Source organism: Erpetoichthys calabaricus, chromosome 5, assembly GCF_900747795.2.
Source record: "Erpetoichthys calabaricus chromosome 5, fErpCal1.3, whole genome shotgun sequence".
Lineage (NCBI taxonomy): Eukaryota > Metazoa > Chordata > Cladistia > Polypteriformes > Polypteridae > Erpetoichthys > Erpetoichthys calabaricus.
In genome coordinates, this window is record NC_041398.2 from 87,296,010 (window position 1) to 87,316,658 (window position 20,649).

Sequence of the window (20,649 nt, forward strand, 5' to 3'; positions counted from 1 at the left end):
CCATGGGTAGAGGGCTTTGAAGCTCAACCCTGTAGGGGCCTGTGGTCACCGCCAGGGGGTGCCCCAATGCCTGGAGAGCCCTGGACCTCAGCACTTCCGCAACACCTGGAAGTGCTGGGGGGAAGAAGAGCAGGAACACCAGGAGTACTTCCGGGGATGTACACTGGGGCGTGTCGGTGGAAGATTGCAGGAGGACACCTGGAGTACATATGGGTGCTTATTAAAGGGGCCGCCTCCCTTCATTGAGGGCTGGACTCGGGTGAGGAGAATGACACGGTCTGGAGAAGAGAGTGGAGGTGGCCTGAAGAGATAAGGCAGAGTGTGAGAGGTCTGGACTTTGGGGGAGTATCTTGGGGGTTTGTTTGTGCACTTTTTGACTGTTGTAAATATTAACTGTAAAATAAACGCGTGGTGGTGCTTTATAACATGTCTTCCTGTCTGAGTCCGAGGCTCGTTCTACTATATATATATATATATATATATATGTATGTATATATATATATATATATATGCACATATAAATATATATATATTATATAAAAAAAATCTTGGGTTGAGACATGATCATCTCGGAGAGACACTTTGACGTCACATATATGTACTGTTTATATATATATATATATATATATATATATATATATATATATGCACATATAAATATATATATATATTATAGAAAAAAAATCTTGGGTTGAGACGTGATCATCTCGGAGAGACACTTTGACGTCACATTACAACCTTAGGAAGCAAGACCTCTGAGATGGTGCCTTTAGCACGTCACGCCCTACTTACAAACAATTTTTAAAAAGTTCACAGACATCTGACCTCGCAGTTGTTGGAATGCTTTTGGCAGACACACTTCATGTACTCCCAGCTCTTAAAAATGTTATACGTTCTAGATGGCACATGAATGACTAAGCGAAGAAGAAAGAGCAGCGCGTCGAAAAGAGACAAGAAAGCATTAGAGAGAAAAGAACGCAAAAAAGGATGCACAAGAGAACAAAAATAATCTATGTGCAAATTCAGAAAATAAGGAAAGTAATAATCAGCCTGGACGTCCCGCGAGAGACACTTTGACGTCCCACAAAACAAAACAGTGAGACAAAAGGGCAGCTGCTGTACAGACTTTTAAATGATCGACGCGCAGCGTGACAAGCAGAACATGTAGCTCAGCAGCAGGAAGACAGCAGCTGATCCTTCCGCATATCGTTTACATGTGTTCAGCCCCCCCCCCACAACGCAAGCGGCAGAGACGCAAATTAACAAGTGCTTAGCGCACCCCAATGGGGTAAGCGAGCAAAGAAAGGACAGCTGCTGTACAGGCTTTGAAATGATCAACGCGCAGCGCGAGAATCAACACACTGCACGGCAGGAGGAGCAGTAAGCAAGCAGGTGATCTGTCCAAAAGTGTGCGTTCAGCTACCCCCTTCACAACGCGAGTGGCCGAGACGCGAACATTCTATGATCTGCTTCTTGCAACTAAGCGGGCACCGTGGCGGATGTTTGCCGACTTGCAGACCAACCACAAGCGTTACCTGGTAGGTAACCACCCATACAATCAGATTGTGATTCAGACTACAAATGCTATGAATGTAATTACCCCGATCTCCAGGCTGTCAAATAAACAAACCACACGACATGGCGCAACGTAAAGAGGCTTCGCCTCTGACGCTGACGTCCGAGGTTCGATCCCCGAGAGGGGTGCAGTGAGTATGTGTACGCCTGATGAGCTCAAATAAGGGCGAAACATGTGTCGTGTACTATTTGCATTATTTGACAGTAAACTATGCAACATTCTATGATCTGCTTCTTGCAACTGAGAGGGCACCGTGGCGGATGTTTGCCAACCACAAACGATACCTGGTAAGTAACCACCCATACAATCAGATTGTGATTCAGACTACAAATGCTATGCCATATATTGTGGATGCTAGGGGTCGCTGTTGCCCTGTGAAACCCCACAGACAGACGTCCAGGACACACGTTAAAAAGCACCAAAAAGAATTTTAATATTTTCTTCAAGTAAATTGCACAAAGCACCACAGTTCCACAATATTCAATAATTAATAACAATAATCAATAAGCCTCCACTCCCAGCAGCTTTGTTACCCAACCACCCAACTCCAGCTCTCTCTGCTGGGTCTCCAACAGTCCTTTTTATATTCCTTGACCCGGAAGTGCTTCTTCTCTTTTTCCGGGTCAAACGCCACATCATCAGTCCTCAAATATCACGGAAGTACTGTGGGCTTCCGTCCTCGTGACTCCAAAGTACTTCCAGGTTGTAGGAAACATAAGAGTCCCCAGGTCCTTTAGGAGCTCCCCCTGGAGGCACCCACGGCACCCATTAGGGCTGAGAAAATGGACTCCACGTCCCATGATGCCCTGCGGGAATTCGGGGTACATTTACTGTCCAGGGGAGCTGTCACCTAGCATCCTGGGGGAGGCAGTGCCCTGGAAAGACTGCCCTTATCCAATCTTCCCATCCTGGGACGTCCCGACCAGATTGAGGTGATATAGATATATATATATATATATATATATATATATATATATAGTAACAAAGGTGCTATATAGGCGCCTGACCCGACACAGACTCACACTGGAGGCACGTATAAGAATAAACAAACTTTTACTTTTCTTCACCTGTGGGGCACGTCTTCCCTGTGACCCCATAGGCACAACACAGTCCCAAAAGACACAAATAACGCACTTAAACACTCTCCTTTGGCACCTCCACTCCTCCTCTAAAGTTTGTTCTCCTCCTCCCGACTCTGGCCATTGAGTGGTGGTTGCTGGGCCCTTTTATAGTCCACCCAGGTCCACTTTTATAGTCCACTTCTGGGTGTGGCGAATGCGCTGCCCATACAGGCTCAGGAGTCCCAGCTGCAGCACCCCCTGGCGGTGCCTGCGGGACCCAACAGGGCTGCACCCAACTCCAATTCCCATGGAGCCCTGCAGGAAACCAAGGCACCGTTTCAACCCAGGGGGGCTCCATCTAGCGTCCGGAGTGAGGTATTGCACCGTCCAGGGCTGCTCCCTCTGAATATTGAGTGAAGGGGCGTCCTGGCTGGGCATGGACCCTGGCTGCCTGCCACAATATATATATATATATATATATATATATATATATATATATATATACACACACTGTATACGAGGGGGGACCCAAAAATAACCGGAAATATTTTTAAAATGTGTTTAATTTAATTTTCTGTACAAACTACAATTTGTCTCCTTCAAAGTACTCTCCATTGGTGGAAATACACTTATCTAACCGTTTGTTCCATTGTTCGAAACATTTTTTAAATTCGTCTGAAGTAATGCCCATTAATGCTCTGGTCGTTTCTTGTTTTACCTCTTCGACGTCAGCAAAACGCCTTCCTTTCAAGTCTTTTTTCATCCGAGGGAACGAAAAGAAATCACACGGAGCTAAATCCGGTGAGTAGGGTGGGTGGTTCGGGGTTGTCATACCGTTTCTAACAATAGTTTCTGCAACACTTTTTTCAAGAAGAAAACAAAATTTCACTGCCGCGCGTTGCTCACGATAATCGGCCATCGTAAAAAAATGACGCTTGCACAAAACTACTTTTACAAAAAAATTCACTGAACACAAGCACAACCTTCCACACTGATGGCACTTGGCAGACTGACTTGTGAGGAGTGTAACTAGATCGCCCTAGCGGCCCAACCATGTACTACAAGTACCAACCTAACAACAACAAAATTCCGGTTATTTTTGGGTCCCCCCTTGTATATATTATAACATATATATAGTGGACCACCAAGAGGCATACAGCTCCCCACGCCCTGGACACACCAGACATAGAAGCCAAGTACAGCACACAAGACACCTTTATTCCTGTGGGGGACACTTTTCTCTTGTTCCACACAGTGCCACTGTTCCCAAACACAATACCAGAAGTCAGCCTTTCCTTCCTATCTTCCTTCTCTTTTCCTTGTTGCATCCTTCTGCCACCACTCCCTCTCAGACAAGCTTCATCCACCTCGTCCCGACTCTGGCTCTCCAGATGGAGTGAGGTGACTCCTTTTATTCAGGTTCTGGGAGTGTTCCAGGTGGCTCATCAAGATTACCTGTAATCACTTCCAGGTGTTGTAGAAGTCCACTATAGGGCTCTGCAGCTCCCCCTGGCAGCCCCCAAGGAACCCAGCAGGGCTGTACCAAACTCCACCTCCCAGCATGCCCAGCGGGAATCTGCCCAGGAGGGCTGCTCTCTACTGTCCCTGGGGTGGTATTCCCTCACCGATAGCCTCTCCCCTGGTCCTTCCTTTCTTTTTTTTTTTTTTTTTTTTTTATATTTTTATTTTATTAATTTTCATTGTAATCATTCCATACAAACAGATCAATTTATAACCCAACAAAATTGAAGACAAATCAAACCCCACCCCTGAGAACGAGAGCTTAGCTAAAGGAAAATTGCTTAAGGCTTTTTAATAAGGCAACATTAAACAAAAGAAAGGGAGAAGTAAATATATATGTAAATAAGAGATGGAGAAGGGAGTTAAATGCGGTAATAGTTATTTCTCTTATTCTAAAATAATATTGATTAAATCCTGCCAGGTTTTGAAAAAATTTTGTACAGATCCTCTGACTGAGAATTTGATTTTTTCCAATTTCAAATAATATAAAACATCGGTTTCCCACTGACTTATAAGAGGAGAATTAGGATTCTTCCAATTTAACAAAATAAGTCTGCGTGCCAAAAGTGTAGTGAATGCAATCACTGTTTGCTTGTCCTTCTCCAATTCAAGTCCATCTGGAAGAACACGGAACACAGCTGTTAATGGGTTAGGAGGGATTGTGATACCAAGGCTGTCTGAAAGGCACTTAAAAATTTTTGTCCAAAATGATGTTAGTTTGGTGCAGGCCCAGAACATGTGACCCAGTGAGGCAGGAGCTTGGTTGCAGCATTCGCAGGTTGGATCCTGCCCTGGAAACATTTTGGACAGTTTTAAGGGAGACAGATGAGCTCGATATATAATTTTTAGTTGAATAATTCTATGCTTTGCGCATATAGAACTCGAGTGAATTCTCTGCTTTGCTACCTTCCACTCCTTTTCTGATATATTGATTAAGAGATCTTCTTCCCAATGTCCTCTTGGATCTTTGAAAGGTAGGGACTCTAATAAGATTTTATATATTGCGGAAATAGTGTTTATTTCCTCGAAATTGAGCAGTATTTTTTCCAGCAATGTGGAGGATGCAAGGTGGGGGAAATCGGGCAATTTCTGTTTAACAAAATTTCTAATTTGAAGATAGTAAAAGAAATGTGTAGCTGGGAGGTTGAATTTTGAACGTAATTGTTCAAAAGATGTAAATATTTTGTCTATATAAAGATCTCTGAGCATTTTAATCCCAAAACATTTCCAGGTATTAAAAACTGGATATACTTGCGAAGGTTGAAAGAGGTGGTTCTCTTGCAGAGGTGCCACTGATAAAAGATTTTCCATCTTAAAATGCTTTCTAATTTGGTTCCATAGTCTGAGTGAGTAAAGTACAATTGGGTTATTAGTTTTTTTGCAATAACTTTCATTTATTGGAGAGCAGAGCAGGGAATATAAAGAAGTACTACAGGATTTTACTTCTATTGCGGACCAAGCCTGTGTATGTTCATTTATTTGTGTCCAGGTTTTTATGGCTTGTATGTTTGCTGCCCAGTAATAAAACTGAAAATTAGGTAAAGCCATGCCACCTTCTGCCTGAGGTCTTTGTAGGGTCGCTCTTCGGATACGTGGGTGTTTTGAGTTCCAAATGAATGAGGTTATTGTTGAATCTAACTGTTTAAAAAACGATTTATTGATATATATTGGAATGTTTTGAAATAAAAAGAGAAGTTGGTATCCTGGCCAGATAGTGCCTGTAGCCAACCGTTACACTTTGTCTATATGCAAAGTTGACTGACTGACTTGCTCTCTCTTTATCAAAAACAATATTTCCCAGTAAGAAAGTGCGTATTGTAAAAAATAAACTTTTGGGGTTGAGGTTGGGAACATGTACAGCATGTTGCCATACTCACCATATTTAGGGGTTAAAAACTAAATACCCCAAAATCCCAAACATTTTTTTTTTAATCTGTGGACATTATAGGAAAAAGCCAATTACCCAATCCGTGATTTTTATTTTTGATATTTGTTGGTAATATTACTGTAGCAAGTGGGCTGTTCTTTGGCTCAGTGTCCTTTTTTGCTGAGCACTGAGAAGGAATCACACAGAGAAATGAGACTGCAGGTTTATGCAAGTGAAGGCCGAAATGTGAGGATGAAAATTTGGCAAAGCTCAAAGAAAACGTGCTAAGCAAGTTGCATCCTTGAGTACACGCAGTACTACCTATTATGTCAACTTCTTTTTGCACCTTTTAATATCTCATGAAATTCATACAAATTCAGTGGTGTGGTTGTCACCCTAGTATTGTTAAACTAGGTTATATACTGTACAATACATATTCGAGTAATGGGGGCCATTGTTGGGGAAGTACATGCAATATTGCAGAGAAATTGGGTGTCCCCTTGGAGGTCATACCACGATGCACCACTACGCTCTGGTTCACAGAGTAGAACTAGTGAAGTGCTGCCCACTTCAAGCCATGGATTCAACACATGCCTTGGTCAGTTTAAATGCATGTGCAGCACAGTAAATTGGATCATAATGGAACAAATATGGAGGAGGTTGACATTGTACATGGTTCACTATATTATTTCTTTTCATGTCTTCTTTTTGTGGTGATGAATTTTAGGGGTCCATGGCATTGTGCAGATTTTTATAACAGAAAGTACATTTTGGATTCCATGGATGTGGCAGTGGATGTTTGGTGTGGAGGCGAGCTGATTGCTTGATTATTTAAACTGTTTCACATTTTGCACTGCATACATGGATGTAAAAGGAAGCCGAAAGGAAGTTAAAAAAAAAAAAAGGAGAAAGAATCATGAGGATAAACAGAAAATAAAAGAGGAAGGATAGAGCTAGGATCAAGGCAGAAGCCAGTGTGGCTGAGTGAAGACAGGATGTGCCACTGTGCCATACTTTATTTAGCACACGCAAGTAGGAATTTTAATTAACTCTTTGCACTGGACAATAGTTTACCCTTTGTGTAAAAATTTTAACATATTAGTTACTGCTTACTTTTACTGCAGTTCTAACCGTCATACAATAGTCAGGCACTTATGAAAAATTACAATGAACTATATGTTCTTAAGATTATAAGTATTTTAATTTGTTAATATTTTGTATCAATTAAAACTGAATATTTTATGTAATTTTTTTTCTCCTGCTATGTCATTTTGAATAGCCAGCATTGACACTAACTAATAAATCTTTTTTTTTTTCTATCTTATTTTTTTATTTCTTTGTCAATTAATTGTGCTATTCAGATTTCTGATTATTTTGAAAGCCTTTGAAAGGTTCAAATATAACAGAACAAGTGCGCTTGGGTTCTTTTTCTGTAGTTATATTGTTGAATAGAAGCGAACTTGTTCTGTTATATTTGTACCTTTTGTGAAAGTGTTTACCTGTTATTTGGACTTCAGGCTTCAAACATTATACACTTCATGTCTATATTTTGTCATTTATTACTAAAACATGACAAACGTTTCTATTTTAATGATGTGTTTACATAGATTGTTGTAGACATGGAACACATATGAAATTCATGTGTTCCAAATAACAATATAGTATTTGTAAAAGGTGTCATTTTGCTTGACTTCTCACTCTATACAACTCTAAGCAACTGACACGCAGGTAAACAGGCTTGAGCTGAGAAAACTGTGCGGCGGTGGGGGGATGTGATAGCAAGCTGCTTGTTGCTTGGGCTTATCGACACATTTACAAGACAAAAGACGCTGACGGAGAGGTGCGAAGAGATTTAAGGTGGGACGAATTTACGAGTTTTTTCGTTTGCTTAGGTACTTCTACTGTTAAAGGAGCAGGCTCCCTCAGTGTTATTCTGGTTAATGAAAATGAAAATATGCTGTAAACAAAAAATAAATAATCATTTTGTTAACTAATTACTAAAATAAAAAAGACACAATGTCTAAAAACTAGAACAAACTGAAGACATGAAGATAAAAATGAAAACAAAACTATTTTTGTAATTTTAATTTCGATTTTGCACCACACTTGTTTTACTGCATAATGTACATGCAAGCATGCAGTTACCAGTATATTCATTCAGTGTTATTTAAAAATGCACAGCCATAAATTTAGTTAGGAATGAGCATTGTTTCATACACATGTGCAAGTACCTCTCGTTGCTGGTGTCTAAATCTGTGGATTTCATTGGTCATTTTATCCATCAGTCAGCTTTCCCTTCTTGAAATGAGAACAAATAATAAAATGTCATCACTTGTCAATGACTTGTTCTGCGGATTTCTGTCAGTCACAGATGGCCCATTGCCAGTGAACGACTGGCAATGTTCACTAAACCTCAATGAAAAAGCGCTTAAATTAAAACATGCCACATGCTACTTTGGAAGATACAGCTAAACAGTTTGAAAAATAGAGCAGTGGAGGATTTGTCAAAAGCGAAATACCCACCCCCCATGCTTCAAATTTAGTCAGTATTTAGACTGGGAAAAAATACTATCATTATACATCAGAGAAGGTAGGAATTTCAGTAGCTTAACCTTACTTCCCACAGATATATTACTTGTTTGTTGACAGTACCTTTGCAGTGACAGATTAAGTAGAAGCATGCATGTAGTCAATTTTATCAACAGAGCCAATGCTACACATACAGTACATGTTTGGTTTTAATCAGGTTTTTAGTACTGATGTTTCAACATGGGCGATCCAGTGTCACAAAGCTACTTTGATGGCAATCTGATCATTTTTTACAGTGGATTGTGACATGCTGTGCTTGGGAGCTCATTGACACTGTTAATTCTGAAGTATGCCATCCATTTCAGAGTTTATTTTAACAAGAGTAATGTTCCAAATCTTCTCAATTGAAATAAACTCTGGTGTTGGAACTATGCAGCAAACATTTTTTGTCTAACTTTGAGTTACATGCTTTACATATGGCTCATCAGGAATAAAGGACTAAAACGATTGCAGAGTGCTTGATATGTAATGCAAAAACGAAAAAATGTAAAATGTTGAGTTTGCATCTGTAAGTGAGGCAACACATTCTTTGTATTTCTTTGTATTCCTTTGACCATTTTTTGAAGTGCTTTAAACATTTGAAAGGTGCCTCATAAACAAAATGTATTATTATTATTATTATTATTAAGCGTCAAATTAGATTGCTAACCTCATCAGTGTCTGTATGGAGTTTGAATGTTCTCCCCATGTACGTATGGACTGAGTGTGTGTAACTTCAGATATTGTTTTATAGCAGAATGTTCAAAATGCTCCACTAAAAATCTCTCAATTGCTAAAATCTGTTTCTTCTACATGTGTTGTTAAATGATATCCTCCCAATTTAGGCTTACTGGAATCTCCCCAGGTTTTGCATATTGCTTATTAAGTGAATGATCTGAGATGTTGCTCTAACAGCATTTAATGTAAATAGTATGCTTGTGGCAATGCAGTTTAGATAGGGAAAAAACTGTTGTCTCCATCCATCCATCCATTATCTAACCCGCTATATCCTAACTACAGGGTCACGGGGGTCTGCTGCAGCCAATCCCAGCCAACACAGGGCGCAAGGCAGGAAACAAACCCTGGGCAGGGCGCTCACACACACACACACCCACACACCAAGCACACACTGGGGATAATTTAGACCAATGCATCTAACCTGCATGTCTTTGGACTGTGGGAGGAAACCGGAGTTCACGTAGTAACTTCAATAGTATTTAAAAAAATAAGAAAAGTAAAAATTCCCATAAAAATACACTTTCAAAATTTCAAAAAGGGTAGGTAACGTGTAGTCCACAGCAGGAGATGTAAAAAATAAATACAAAATAAGAGTATGTGTGTGTGGTGATCTTACTGCTGGCAAATAGAATCTCAAAAATATAAAAGAAAAGGTTTTTAAAATTAAATAACTATTTGCTTAAACTTTGTTGCAGGTTAAATGACATCAGAGCACACTTGTTATTTGGTTCTTGCATTTTTTAATTACACTTGAAGTCTCAAAATGTCACATTATCATGAGAAAATAAAACTTTTGCAGACAGTAAAACTGTATGTATTAAGTTGATAGGTACTACATGAATGAAACGGTATTTGACAACTATAAAGAAAACTCTCTCCATGTAGGCATCTTTGGAGTGACAAAAATTAAAAGTTATTTGCTGAAAAACTAAAACTAAATAAAAAAGAGAACAAAATACTAAAAATGCACACAAGTTAACACACAAGTCTATACACAAAGACATTACTTTTAAGGTGATAGTATACAGTTGTATACTTTCCCTGTCTTCTTAGAGAGTCAAGGCTGGGGGACTGTCAAGAGTCAGGGCCTGTTAAAGCCCATTGCGGCACTTCTTGTGTGATTTTAGGCTATACAAAAATAAATTGTATTGTATTGTATTGTATTGTATTGTGACCAAAAGTTTTGAGAATGACACAAATATTAATTTTCACAAAGTTTGCTGCTGTAGTTTTTATGATGGCAATTTGCATATACTCCAGAATATTATGAAGAGTGATCAGATGAATTGCAATTAATTGCAAAGTCCCTCTTTGCCATGAAAATGAACTTAATCCCAAAAAACCCATTTTCACTGCCGTTGTGAAGAAGGCTTCAGGGCGTCCAAGAAAGTCCAGCAAGCACCAAGACCGTCCCCTAAAGTTGATTCAGCTGCGGGATTGGGGCACCACCAGTGCAGAGCTTGCTCAGGAATGGCAGTAGGCAGATGTGAGTGCATCTGCAATATACAGTGAGGCGAAGACTTTTAGAGGATGGCGAGGTGTCAAGAAGGGCAACAAAGAAGCCACTTCTCTCTAAGAAAAACATCAGACTGATATTCTGCACAAGGTACAGGGATTGGACTGCTGAGGGCTGGGGTAAAGTAATTTTCTCTGATGAGTCCCCTTTCCGATTGTTTGGGGCATCTGGAAAAAAGAAGAAAAGGTGAGCGCTACCATCAGTCCTGTGTCATGCCAACAGTAAAGCATCCTGAGACCATTCATGTGTGGGGTTGCTTCTCAGCCAAGGGAGTGGGCTCACTCACAATTTTGCCTAACACAGCCTTGAATAAAGAATGGTACAAAACATCCTCCGAGAGTAACTTCTCTCAACCATCCAAGAACAGTTTGGTGATGAACAATGCCTTTTCCAGCATGATGGAGCACCGTGCCATAATGCAAAAGTGATAACTAAGTGGCTCAGGAAACCAAAACATTGAAATTTTGGGTCCATTGCCAGGAAACTCCCAGACCTTAATCCCATTGAGAAATCACATTTTCTATTTATTTTTGTGATATGTTTTATGTTTAAAAATATTCACAAGGTCTTCAAAAACAGCAGGAATGTTACCAAAAAGGAACATTAACTAGAAGCTAATAACATTTTAATGTACATGGGATTTGTGGTGTTGTATGTGTCCAATACATTAAATTCCTGTATGTTCCTCCATTGCAGCTGCCTTAGATGAAAAGACCAGGGGCCCCATGTATAACGCCGTGCGTAGAACTCACACTATAACATGGTGTAAGCACAAAAGCGGGACTGTGCGTACGCACAGAAAAATCCAGATGCAAGAATCTGTGCGTACGCAAACTTTCCCGTTCTTCCACTACATAAATCCCGATCAGCGTGAAAAGTAACGCACGTGCACGCACCTTCTGTCCCGCCCCAACTCCTCCCAGAATTATGCCTCTTTGAATATGCAAATCAATATAAATAGCCTTCTGTGAAAAGACAATGGGAAAAGCACGGGGGAAAATATAAGAATTTCAGCGAATACCTAGTGGAGGCAAAGGAAAAACGAACTATTTGTTGGTTTAAACAGTGGTATAATCAACAAAAGAAAGTTGATCGAGTGTCATAGTGTCGGAGAAACTCGAAAGCTCAAGTTCACAAAGTCGCACAGTGCCTGAAATAAAAAAGAAGTTGTCACATATCAAAGTCGGCGTGAAAAGGCGACTCGTAGCGGACCGTCTGAGTGTCATATGAAAGCTTATTAGGGTACAGAGAAAAAAAATAGGCACACAGTGGGGAAAAAAGCACAAAATGTCAACTTTAATCTCGAAATTTCCACTTTAATCACGTAGTTTATTTTGCCATTAAAGTAGAACATCATAAACTTCATCTTAAAATCGTTTATTTTACTAGTTTCTCAAGTAGCACGTTAAATGCTTTGTTCTGTGTTTGATCTTCTATGTGCTGTATGTGTGTGAATCACTACGTGCTTCCGTTCTTTCTCTTTCTCCGACAGGACACAGAATCCATTACATTCGTGATATTACAGCTCTCTGAATAGTTAAAATACTGAGATGTATACGTGATATCTTTTTCATGATGATAGGAATGAAAGCATGTTATTAAACATGGGAACACGGTGGCGCAGTGATTGTTCATATCTCACGCAAGAGGCTTGCTCCGCCATGTGTGACCTTCGATGAAATAATTTAATACAGAAGTACTGTCTCTTTTAAACGTACTAACCTCCAATTCCTGTCCTTACTTTTTTTTCTCCAAATACCCAATTGCCACACAATCAGCTCTGTAATAGACGTTAAGCCATCTGTAAGCTTAGAACGCTGATTCTTCAAAACTTTTAAGGAACATTGAAATATCTTCGTAGTACATGTTTAATTATTCTATCCGTCTATCCTTCCAGTGTCGCGTCAGCACCAGCAATAATACAGCGCAAGGCAGGAGCTATCCGTGAACTAGTTAGCGCTGCGGCACCGTGTCCTCACATATTTAATTATTAACAATACAGATTATGTAAATGAAGTTAAAGTTTTATCTGTATACTATAAGCAACATATTTTGCTGCATTTCATCTTAAAAATGATATCGTCATCATACGCGCTTTATAAAGTGGCGCAGGTTGTGCAATATTATAACTGTAGTGCAAGTTCACAGTGGGGTAATTGTACTTATAAGTACAAACAGTTCTACAAGGAGCACTTGATGGACTGATTGAGTGCGTTTATAGTTCTTGGGATGAAACTGGTTCTGAAACGCGAGGTCCGTACAGGAAAGACTTTGACGCGTTTTGCCGTGGCTGAGGTAGTGTGTGCTTGAAACTGTATACCGATAATTCTGTTTCCGATCAGCTGCTGCTGTGATTCCCCACTCAGATACAGTGACATAAATACTCCGAGTGGTGCAGTGAGAGTAATGTGGAAAAAGATGATCTGCTGTGGCAACCCTTAACGGGAGCAGCTGAAAGAAGAAGAAGATGCAGTGAGCGTAACAACGCTAAAACAGTTATGGTATTTGGAATACTATGGCTATTCCCTGGACCATTATATAGCTACAGGTTAATTACAATCAGATGCATTACACTAATAAACAATATGCAGTTAATTTCAGTGTATTTATAAAGCCGCGTCGGGAATGTGGGTCTAAGAAAAAAAGGGTGACCGCACAGTAACAGTAGCACTGCTTTGATGCTGGGTGCCGCCAGTCTGCAAAACCGAGCGGAGAAATTGCGTACGCCAGGGTATGAGGTACCGTGGAAATGTGCGTGGCTTTATGCCAAGTTTAGGTTTTATACATTGCGATTTGAGCGTGGAAACGTTCGTACGCAACATTTCTGTGCGTACGCACCGTTTATACATGAGGCCCCAGGCCTTTAACTTTGCTCACGTATTGCTGTGCACATTTGTCATTGTGCTGTTTTGTCAATGCCCTTTTGTCATGCACGCTTTTGTTGGTGCTTCTTATTTTTTAATATTTAACATTCACATTGTATTTATTGTTGACACAGTGACTACATAATCTTTCACTGTTTTGATTGGTAGAAATTGAGTTGATGGTGAATAGTTAAGGTAATGGTGTTTACATGAATTAATAAGTCTTTTGAAATATTTGTGATGAACTAACCTGAACTTAACAATTACTCAGTCTGTTTTACTAATTAGGACTATTTCTGTAAAAACGACTTAATATATAGTAGTGGAGGAAAGTAAATGAGATGGTATTTTGAATTTTTCAAGTAGTTTTCTTACATTTGACAAAAAACTGAATGCCAGATTGTTTCTTAAATTTGAATTTGCATTTGAAGAAGCAATTAAAGAAGTAATTAAAGTCATTTTATTTTTTCCTTTAGATATTTACATGAAAGACTTAAGCAACTGCAGGAAGAAGTTAACCTTCTCAAAAACAATGTTGTTAAATACAAGGTAATATCTCTAATAGAAGTACTTGATTTTATTTTTCACAAACTTTAGTATAGTTTAGCTCATTTTCCCTCTAACAAATGATTATAGGTTTAGGTGCAATGCTACATGTTAAGCTTGTACTTGTCATCATAATTTAACAATTTCAGTACCTTACATATAGATTAGTATTTGGCTTTGACACCGTTCTGAAAAGCAGAAAGCTATAGGTTCAATCCCTAATTCAAACTCAATTTGTGAACTAAGAAAAGTCAGTTGACTTTATAGATTCATTTTATTTTTTCTTATATGATTAAAATTTTTCTTTTGACTGTGTTTAAATTATACATTGTTATTAATAGTTAATATTTATGTCTATTTGCACTTCTTTTTTCCATTGTGAAGAATGCACTTGAACGAAGAAAAAATTCTAAAACAAATACACGATCCAGCAGTAATGCTCTTACAGGAATCCTATCTGCCCGGCAAGGTTAGGAAATAAAACTTTTCATAATATTGCCTATATGCATATTTTTTATTTCCTGTCTGTTTTTTAAGACTTAAGAAATTTTATGATATTTTTTGATATCTGTTAGTTTGTGAGTGAGCACCATTGACTTTCAAGCTTACCAGCATATGAAAACATTTTAGAATTTTGTAACCTTTACTATGACCATTCCATGACAAAATTAAAGCGAATGCTTTAATCTCAGCTCCTAAACCTGATATTAATGCAAATATTAGCATTGGTGTTTTTCTTCCTTTTCAAAATTCTGGTATGTTTCTGAGGGGGGTTGTTTTTTTGTTTGTTTGATTTTTAATATGTACTGTATATATTGAGCTTTTGTAAAAATGTACATTTTCTTATTGGAACAAATACAGTACTACCTATCTGTCTAGTTTAACTCCTTCATTATATAAATACTTTTAACAATCATTTCTGACTTAAACCAACTTTACCTAATATAAAAATGAATAGCAATGTAGAATTACATTATCAGTGCGTAGCTTCTATTATTATTGTCACTCTGTGATCAAAAGAAATTCCTAAAAACCTTTGTAAAAGGTTTGGGAAAGGTTGCAAATTCTTTGCGAACACAAATGGAGTCCACTTTGAACACTGAGGTCCGTATTGCTGAAAATGGGATTGTTTGAAAAAGTAGTAAATTATTCCAGGAGTAGCTATCCTGTCAAAAATTTCTCCAAGAGCAAGGTACAGTACACCCCCAAAATTTGTGAAAAACCGCAAATTTTGGATGTGGTTAAAAAAAAGCCTATTTTTATAGTTTAAACCCTAAATATTCCCCCAAAACATTTTAATTTAATTTCAAACTCAGCTTAATACATTACCTAAAAAAAAGAATGTAAAGGTAAACCTGTATACTGTACTGCTATGTCTCCCGCAGTGCTAGAATGTAAAATACTGATGTTACCGCTATGTGTACTGTAGTCCATGCAAGCACGTTTTCATTGCCAGAAATCCTTAGAAGGTGCAGGGCGTTTTGACGACATCTTGGGGCTTTAACTCTTAAACTGCCACATACTTAATGCATCCCTGGACGCCAAATACTTTTTTGCTGCACTTTAAGTAAACGTCACAATTTGCAAAGAAAATTTAAAATTTTAAAAGAACACATTTTTTTCCATGCAAAGAGCATCACAATTACTGCCGCCATGGTAAAAATTAAGTAAATCACTGAGCTAACTGTGCTTGAACTGGCAGCACGCAAACACACAGAGGTAAACGCAGACACTGTCTCAATCCCAGAAACACTGAGGCTACAGTGTGTCACAGAATTGCACAGAAATACAGGAGATTGTAGAGACAGGAACTTTATTCAGACACTTCAAACAAACAAACACGTCTCTTTCAGAAGTAAAACGAGCTCAGTATGCAGTTAGTTATCGATTAAAGAATAGACAAACATCATAGGGGAGCACAACCCCCAACAGGAGCAGAGGATGCCTGGGGAGGAGAGAGAAACAAAGCAATCAGCCAGAAAGGACAGGCACTGTTCAGGCTTTTAAGTCTGTTCCTGTGTGCTCGCAAATGGCACTGGGAAACGACTATAGGTGGTTGTGGTGGTTTAAGGGTTAAGAGGAACAAAACGGAAAACACAAGAACACTCAGCTGGAGATGCATCACAGTCAATCAGCAGCAAGGAGAAATGAGTAACGCTGTAGCGGTCTAGGCCCGCTAAGATTCAAACCGTCGAGGAGATTTATTTATTTTTATGGTGGAGAATCCAGGGACGCACCCAGCCTTGGTCTAACCCACATGTACTCACAAACAGAGACAAAACAAAGCAGTCCGGTAATCAAACAGCAAATAAAGAATGTAATGAAATAACAAATGAAATAAATGAAAACAACGATACAACCCCTGTTCCCCATACAGCGATTACACATTAAATACAACAAAGCACCAACAAAATACACACAGTAAATCATGAAAAACGGCAACAGATGAAATGTAATGATGAAAATAGATAGTCCAGAGATCCACACGTTGAATGGGAATGTCAAGATAGTCCTACCGCTAGTTCCTGAAATGGTGAAGACGGGTTCAGGAGCGCTTCTTTCTTTGCAGGATTGGCCATGAATCCACTTACAGTCCTCATGTACACAGGCAGACGGCAGACAATGCAGACGCCAAACATGAAATGATCCAGGACAAAATGAATAAGTACAGGTAACCCAACAGAAGGCAGGCAGAGAGACAGGAACTTGAAACACAAATTACAAAAACTTTTTTTTGCTTTTGGTCACCAGCCCCCTTTGTAAAAGCCGTGCTGACATCCTTTGACCCCAATAGCCCCAGCACCCTCAGCAGAAGGCCAATCAGAGCCACTGCAGGGACTGCTGGAAGTCGCTGTTTCAAATTCTATTGGCTACTTTCTCCATCCCAAGCCGCGTTTCCGCTACAGTTGCTTCCTGTTCTCTCTACTGTACATTACAGTATTGCCATGAAAAAAGCCATAAAAATTGCGGAGTATATTTGCGGTTTCCGCTAATAATTATTAGATAGGTTCTAAGGAAAAATCTGCGAATGACTGAGGCTGCGAACTCTGAACCACGACTTCGTGGGGGTCTACTGTATCCATCCATCCATTTTCCAACCCGCTGAATCCGAACACAGGGTAACGGGGGTCTGGGTCTACTGTATACAATCTTCTTATATAATACGCTACCGTGGCTGTTCGTTTGTCTGTCCGGGATTTTAAATCACCTGTAGCTCACAAACCATTTGACCTTGTGGACGCTAGGTGTCGCTGCTGCCCCGTGAAACCCAACCGATAGACGTCCAGGACACACGTGTAAAAACACCAAGAAGAATTTTTAATTATTTTCTTCAAATAAAGTGCACAAAGCACCACACATGCCACAATTCTCCAATAATCAATAATCACTAAATACAATAACAATAATCCTCCACTCCCAGCAGCTTCGTCACCCAACCACCCAACTCCGGCTCCCCTTGTTGGGTCTCCAACAGTCCTTTATATATTCATTGACCCGGAAGTGCTTCTCCTCTTCTTCAGGGTCAAACGCCACATCATCCTTCCTCAAGCATCCCGGAAGTACTTTGGGCTTCCGTCCTCATGACTCTGAAGTACTTCCGGGTTGTAAGAAAAGTAGGAGTCCCCAGGTCCTTTATTAGCTCCCTCTTGTGGCACCCACGGCACCCAACAGGGCTGAGAAAATGGACTCCATGTCCCCTGATGCCCTGCGGGAGTCCGGGGTACATTTACCGTCCAGGGGAGCTGCCACCTAGTGTCCTGGGACGTCCCGACCTGATTGAGCTGCCGGCCGTCTATCACAACGTATTGACCTGAAATTTGGTACACATATACTTTGTGATGTCTACTGTCCGCTTTCGGGGTAATGATTGACCTCCAAGGTCAAAGGTCAACCTAGGAAGGTCAAAAATCAAATAACCTCTAGCCTGAAATTTGGTACGCATATACTATACTGAAACTCTGCACTACAGCTTTATATTAAAAGTGAAGAGTTTTGGAATTATTCCTCTTTTTATTTTTATTTTATTGTAGAATCAACTCTCGGTAGCGGGCAGCAGGGCAGACCGTGCGGTGCATGTGTACGGGCGCCATTCTCATCCCTACCACCTTCGCCGTCACTTCCCCTACCTCTTTATATCTTAAATCATTGTACACATATATGGTCAACAGAGCATGATCAAGTCAAGTGTATTTTACTGTCTAGTTATATATAAAAGCACAAGTAAAAAAGCAAAAAACCTAAAGTATCATCTGGGGAATAATTCATGTTTGTTAAAATGTATTTAGATGCATGTGAAGACATTTTAACAATGGTCTGTGAAACGGATAAGTTAAACATGGAACCTTCTGGGCAACATGTGCCTAGATATGTCTTGGGAGATTCCATCTTAAGATACTCTTAACAACTGCCAAGCCTGGTAGTGGCAGTGTCATGATATGTACTAAAGGAACCATAGGCTCTCATCTGTATTTGATTTTTAGGACAATGTTTGGACAGGCAACCAGGGCACAAAAGCAAGCATGATTAAAAAAATATATTTATTAAAGAAATTAATCATATCCCTGACCTAAACTAGTATTACAGAAAAGGAGTAGATTCTACAATTCCCTCATCATACTGTGAGTGGCATTTTATTTGCCAACCAAGGTAGTCTAACCTATTATAATGTATAAGTTAACATTGTGACTGACGGCTGGGACTGTTACCCAGCTGAGACGTCATCGTGATGGAAGGACCGGGTAAGAGAGCATGTACAGGGCATTACCTCCCCCGGAATAGCAGAAGTAGCCCCCCTGGTTTGGTACAATGGCATGGAATTGGAGCTTAGAAGCTTCAGCCCTGTTGGGGTCTGTGGTCAACGCCAGGGGGCACATGGAGACCTGCTGAGCACTTTGTTAAAGTACTTCTGCCACACCTGGAAGTGCTCCAATTACAGGACACCAGGAGCATTTCCAGGTTCTCTGTAACAGGAGCTGCCTCACTCCATTCAGAGAGCCAGAGTTGGGAGAAACAGGGACGAAGCTTTCTAGAGGAGGAGAGAAGGTGAAGAGAAAGTATTGTGCTCTTTAGTTGCACTTTACTCTGCTTGATGCTGGTGGGAAATGGGTGAAAATCATTTCCCCCTTGAAAATAAAGCCTTGTGTGTTGCTGGACTTGTGCCTGGTGTCCGGTATTGTTGGGGATTTTAAATTGCATAACTTCCTGTAATAAATACATTAGATATGTATCGAACACTTGTGCTTTTTTCAACCAAGGTCTCATATATCCAATATTAAGTTATGGTTGACAATCTGCTAACATTTACAATCATACTTGTAATATACAAAATGCATTGTGTTGTCATCATTCAATTGTCAAGATAGTTCACATATTACAGTTTTTCTTTTGTGTAATTTATTATTCTTCTGAAATATTGCAGTTCAAGAATTGCTATCTGAAGAAAATGGTTGCAGCTTACCAGCTACTCCTCAGTCTATATCAGATTTGAAGTCATTGGCTACTGCCCTTCTGGAGTCCATTCATGAAAAAAACATGGTTATTCAACACCAGCGTCAAACAAACAAGTATGATCTGTTTTTTGTATTATGCTACATGGTGTAATGAGCTTTAGAAAGCAGATTCTAGAGGGAACTACTGTTATTTTCTGGATGTTTTTTCCTAAATACCTGTATTTCAAATATAAATTTGAACTTTAAACTTTTTCTAGATTAATATATTTAATCCAGTACACTGTTAGTAGGGCTTAAGATGTGTACACACTTAGCATAACACATATATCTGTTTCCTTTTAAAAAATAAATGAAGCTTCACTAGTCCTCAGTCAGCATTTATGCTCAAAAATGTAACAAGGAAAATACTGGTAGCGTTTCCAGACTATATTAGTTAATGTCCAGGTGTGAAATAAAGGGTCCTAAGCTTAGCAACCTGTGGTCATTTAGCTAAATAATAAAATAGATATTTAAATAGCTGACTTGACCTTCTTGGATGTGCGGGCTCGCGCAACTGCATGCAGTTGGTAGAGTGATTAAGACGGGGTGCACCTACACACAAGGGTGTGGTTTGTCTTTATTGCTTCATTGGCTTCATGAGGTTTGTGTTAGAGTCACTGCACCCATGGAGGCATATTTTGGTATTTGGCACACTTTATTGTAAGGTGGAGTTGGACAAGAGAAAAAGACAAGAAAAGAAAGAGAGGGTGAACTTGCTACAGCCCAGTACTCGGTTATGACTATTGATACCGTTCATGAGGCTCCCAAAGTGGTTATTGGAGTGTGGAGCCAACCTGCTTCATCACACCTCACACTTGGTGCTCACCAATAAATCTTAAACACAGCTGTAAAAGAGAGCTCTATCCGTAATTTAGGTAAGGAGTGCAGTTCTGTAATTCATGA

The 20,649-nt window shown here is 39.6% G+C and overlaps 1 protein-coding gene across 4 annotated transcripts in view; it reads left to right on the top strand.

The window, feature by feature from the left end:
- Positions 1–20,649, top strand: part of ccdc149a (coiled-coil domain containing 149a) — a 142,470-nt gene that overhangs the window by 86,271 nt on the left and 35,550 nt on the right. For all 4 annotated transcript variants that reach the window (XM_051928632.1, XM_051928633.1, XM_028801747.2 and 1 more), the window contains exons 7-9: positions 14,188–14,260; positions 14,642–14,726; positions 19,677–19,821. In XM_051928632.1, coding sequence (XP_051784592.1) covers positions 14,188–14,260; positions 14,642–14,726; positions 19,677–19,821 — 303 coding nt within the window. The remainder of the gene's footprint in view (positions 1–14,187; positions 14,261–14,641; positions 14,727–19,676; positions 19,822–20,649) is intronic.